The sequence below is a fragment of the Urocitellus parryii genome, chromosome 6 (genome assembly GCF_045843805.1).
Source record: "Urocitellus parryii isolate mUroPar1 chromosome 6, mUroPar1.hap1, whole genome shotgun sequence".
NCBI lineage: Eukaryota > Metazoa > Chordata > Mammalia > Rodentia > Sciuridae > Urocitellus > Urocitellus parryii.
Window position 1 is genome coordinate 31,283,694 of NC_135536.1, and position 5,068 is coordinate 31,288,761.

Sequence of the window (5,068 nt, forward strand, 5' to 3'; positions counted from 1 at the left end):
TGAGCACCTCAGGATTTAGAACATGAGGATGGTGGGCTATTTGGGGAGAAGGCTATGTCTGCAAGCTATGGTTGGAGACAGCTGGGCTGTGTGCCGTGCCCCAAACAACTTCCCCCACCCATTACCTCATTCATATCCCTTCTTTGTTTTGAATAGCTAAGGATAAAAATTCATCAATTGTAGGAGATCAACCACTACTTCTGAGCCCTTTAAGTGGGTCTTTTGGCTGTAAACTTAGTATTGGGACTACATAAGATGTCTGGAGTGGGGTTGGGTAGGGGCAGAGCGAAAGCAAACTGCATGAATAAAGTAACCATGAATGATGGATTTTGTCTGGGTCATTCACATGTTTGCTGACAGTGTGAAGTGCCCATAGGTTTTTGGGTAGCAGAAGAATTTGGGTAAGATATATCTGTTTCAAACTGGAAAACATAATTTTATTTAAAGAAGAGTGTATAGTGCTGGGGATTGGGTTCCTTTTCCAGTATCATAAAAGAAACCAACTGCCTAGTATGTAATGAATCTTAATGTATCTGATATCCAGGTTTGACAATTATCTGCCTATGTCAAATCTTACCTATTTCTCTGGGAGCCTACACACACACACACACACACACACACACACACACACACACACGTGTCTATGTGTGTGTGTATTTATATTAGAATATGCAAATCCCATGCATGTTATTGCTTCAAATCTGGTCCCAATTGAAGAATCACTTTAGCCTCACTTTCTTCTTTTTGTCTCCCATCTTTCCTGTTCCACTGACTCCATTCCAGCCTTTTTTATTTTTCACTTTCATTACTGCAGCTCTGATGGTCCAGCTCTACCAGGATACAGATCCATAAAGATCAGCCCAGCACTCTGAACAGCTCAGAGGGAGGATCCTGACCAGCAGTTCCTCATGCTCTTGCCTTGTTCTTTTTCTCTGGACAGGTGGCTCCTTAATGACAGATCCTTAATGACAGATGCATAATGGCTGTGGTTGAGACTCTGATGCACATCAGGGTCACTTTTCTACTGCTCTGGCTTGGGATATTTCTGTCCATTCCTGGCCTTTCCCAGGCCAGTCCCTCCCAGCATTTCACCTCCCCAGAAGTGGTGATCCCCTTGAAGGTTATCAGCAGGGATAAAAGTGCAGAGGCTCTGGGTTGGCTCTCCTATAGTCTGCGGTTCGGAGGCCAAAGACATGTTGTCCACATGAAGGCCAAGAAGCTGTTAGTTTCTCCACACCTCCCAGTGTTCACTTACACAGAGCAGCATAACCTCCATCAGGATCAGCCCTTTGTCCAGGATGACTGCTACTATCATGGTTTTGTGGAGGGGGTCTCTGAGTCCCTGGTTGCCCTCAGCACCTGTTCCGGGGGCTTTCAAGGATTGCTACAGATAAATGAACTTGCTTATGAAATTAAGCCAATAAAGCTTTCTGTTACATTTGAACACTTGTTATATAAGATAGACACTAATGAGACACAGTTCCCATATATGAGATGTGGGTTAACAGAAGAGAAAATAGCACGTCAATTGGAATTGCAAATGTCACATAATTTCACTCTGAAACAAAGTTCTTATTTGGGGTGGTGGATCCACTCACGTTTTCTTGAGATAGCAGTGGTTGTGGACTATCATAGATATGTTTTCTTGGATAGGAATGTGACAACGATAAAGTTGAACATAATTGATATTATCAATGTAGTGGATTCTATATATCAGGCCTTGGAAATTGACCTAGTTTTGACTGGGTTGGAGGTCTGGACTACAAATAATCCAATTAATACCACTGATATCTTAGATTATGTTTTGGACTACTTTTGTACTTGGAAGCAAAATAACCTTGCTGGACGTCTGCATCATGATATTGTACATCTGTTTTTGAAAGAATATCGTGGTGCCGGGAAACTTGGTGTCGCCTATGTTGGAGGAGCATGCCGTCCTCTTTATAACTGTGGAGTTGAACTGATTACAGGCAACCAACCTTCCAATTTTGCAATTGCTATGAGCCATGAGATTGGTCATAATTTGGGTATGTGGCATGATGAACGATATTGTGGATGTGGATCCAGGGCATGCGTAATGAATAAGTACTACACTTATTCATTTAGATTTAGTAATTGCAGTTATGCCGATTATTGGAACAATCTCCGGAATACATGTATTTATCCTGTTGCACATGATTCAGATGTCTTTAAGATTAAATACTGTGGGAACGAAGTAGTTGATGCAGGAGAAGAGTGTGATTGTGGATCTACCCAGCAGTGTGCAAGAAATCCCTGTTGTCAGTCTAACTGCACTTTCAGTCCTGGATCATCTTGTTCTTCTGGGCTTTGTTGCAAAGACTGTAAATTTAGGCCACCAGGGACTTTATGTAGACATCCAGCCAGTAAATGTGACCTTCCAGAGTGGTGCAATGGGACATCCCATCAATGCCCAGATGATGTATATGTGCAGGATGGAAGCCCTTGTAGTGACAATGCCTACTGCTATAAAAAGACATGTAATACCCATGATATACAGTGTAAAGAGATTTTTGGCAGAGATGCAAGGAGTGCATCTCAGAGTTGCTACAATGAAATCAACACCCAAGGAAATCGTTTTGGGCACTGTGATATCGTAGGCACAAAATATGTCAAATGTTCAGAACCTGATATCATGTGTGGAAGGGTTCAGTGTGAAAATGTGAACAAAATTCCCACTCTCCAAGCACATTTTACAGTGCATCAGCTTCACTTCAATCAAAACACTTGCTGGGGCACTGATTATCATTTAGGGATGTCCATACCTGATATTGGTCAAGTTAAAGAAGGCACCTCATGTGCTCCAGGAAAGATCTGCATCAGTAAGAAGTGTGTCAGTATGGTTCAGCCGACCGAAACCTGTCAGCCTGAGACCTGCAACATGAGGGGGGTCTGTAATAACAAACATCACTGTCACTGCAACCATGAATGGTCACCTCCCAACTGTAGTAACAAAGGCTATGGAGGTAGTGAAGATAGTGGCCCACCTCCTGGGAAACCCGTTCCAGAGTTCAATGTGACTAGAACTACTACTGCAAATGTGCCTGGACATGCAACTGGAACTACCACAGGAAATGCGCCTGGGCCCGAGAGTGGAAGTGCTACCACGGAAAATGCGCCTGGGCCTGAGACTGGAACTACCACGGGAAATGCACCTGGGCCTGAGACTGGAAGTGCTACCGGAAATGTGCCTGGAAGAATGACTGGAATTACCACAGGAAATGCGCCTGGGCCCGAGACTGGAAGTGCTACCACGGAAAATGCGCCTGGGCCTGAGACTGGAACTACCACGGGAAATGCACCTGGGCCTGAGACTGGAAGTGCTACCGGAAATGTGCCTGGAAGAATGACTGGAATTACCATGGGAAATTCACCCGGAGCAACACCTGAAAGCACCATGAAATATACGAAATATACGTCTGGACACACGACTGGAAAAACTGGAAGGACTCAAAGTACCACTGGAAATGTGCCTGGAGGAACCACCGGAAAGGTGACTGGAAGTGCATTGAAAAAGAGAAACTCATGGATATTATGGCCCCTTATCTTGCTTCTTTTAATTTTATGTTTACTCGCTATGCATTATATAGCAATGAAAAAGAAAAAGAAAACTGATATTGGTCAAGCAAAACCTGAGGAGAAGAAAGTGAAAGAACTGGAAAAGGAAGAAGTCATACCTAATTAAAGTGATCTCTAATTTTTAACAGTGGAAGAAAAACAGGGCATGTCTTTCTCAACAGAAATTCAAAGGTTTGTCATGCCAGGATCATAAGCTGTAAATATTACAGCAAAGGATTCCCACCATGTTATTTATTCTTTTCTGTTTTAAACATTAAAGGTTCCTTTTCCCAAAAAATTGTCCCTTTTTTCCCCTTCCACAGGTGTGGGGATACCAGGGATTGAACCCAGGTCTCAACACTGAGCCACATCTCCAGCCCATTTTATTTTTTATCTTGAGACAGGGTCTCACCAAGTTGCTTAGAGCCTCACTAAGTTGCTGAAGCTGGCTTTGAACTGCAAACCACCTGTCTCCGCCTCCCAAGCCACTAGGATTACAGGCATGGAACACCACGCCCAGTCAGAAGTTATCATTTTATGTTTCCAGAGCAAAGACATTTTTAAGGTGTTGGTCAGTATTTCAGGCCTCTCCATTTTTTATTTTTCTATGTAATTTGCAGGATGTACCTCTACAAAGGCCATTTCTGTTGGCCCATTTAATTGTGGCCAAAAGAGCAATTAAAGTAGGCCTGGAGAGATGGATGAGAGGAGAAGAGGGTTTTCATTCCTTTCTTTCCTATGTACTTAATATTGCCATCAGCATTAGTCTGATTGGGTTCATTCATACTAGCTGTTGGGCTGTGGAGTCCAGTTTGGTTGTCACTAGCAGAACCACCCTCATGTTTTCCAAGGTATACAAGCAGCAGTTAACCACTGGCTCCTCAGTGATCTGTGTTGTAGCTCTGGGGTTAGTTAAGTGGTTGCCTCTGAATTCCTGAAGCTCCAGTATCAGCTGTTCATGTACCTCCTCCAAGATGAGTGTGCCTGTTCTGCAGGGGGTCTCCCTTTAGTCACCTCTACTCTAATAAAGCCAAACTTTTTTCTGTGATCTCCTGACCCTGGGCATATTTGGTGCTTTCTGTAGTTATCATTCTGATAGGTCGAATGCTGCAGACACAGGCCTGAATTGGAATTCAGAATGCAAGATGTTTATTAGAGACGCAGATTTGGAGAGGCCAAGTATTGGATGGAGATGAAGCCAGTGTTTGCACACAAAGAAATTAAGTTGTGTTCAGGCCTTAAAGAAGCTTTAACCAATGTGGATAAAGACAGTGTAGCAAATGTTGTCTGTCAGATGTTTTACTCCGTGGACCACAGTGGCAGGGTTCTTCATCCCTGTGTTCTGGTATGAAAGGTATACAGCATTAGTTGTTCTGGACTTCTTCCTTCATTGTTGTTCTGTGTGTTGTTTCCCTGAAGTTCTAAGTTTGATAAGGGTAAGATCTCTGATCCCTGACCACATCTTTTCTGTTACTCTAATAGTGTTTGTAGG

At 43.2% G+C, this 5,068-nt stretch overlaps 1 protein-coding gene across 1 annotated transcript; it reads left to right on the top strand.

Moving 5' to 3' along the window:
* Positions 1–819: 819 nt before the first annotated feature.
* On the top strand, positions 820–3,703 carry LOC113177685 (disintegrin and metalloproteinase domain-containing protein 20-like). The gene is given in 2 exon segments (XM_026382227.2): positions 820–848; positions 850–3,703. Coding segments are annotated over 2 exon segments (2,883 nt in total).
* Positions 3,704–5,068: the final 1,365 nt, after the last annotated feature.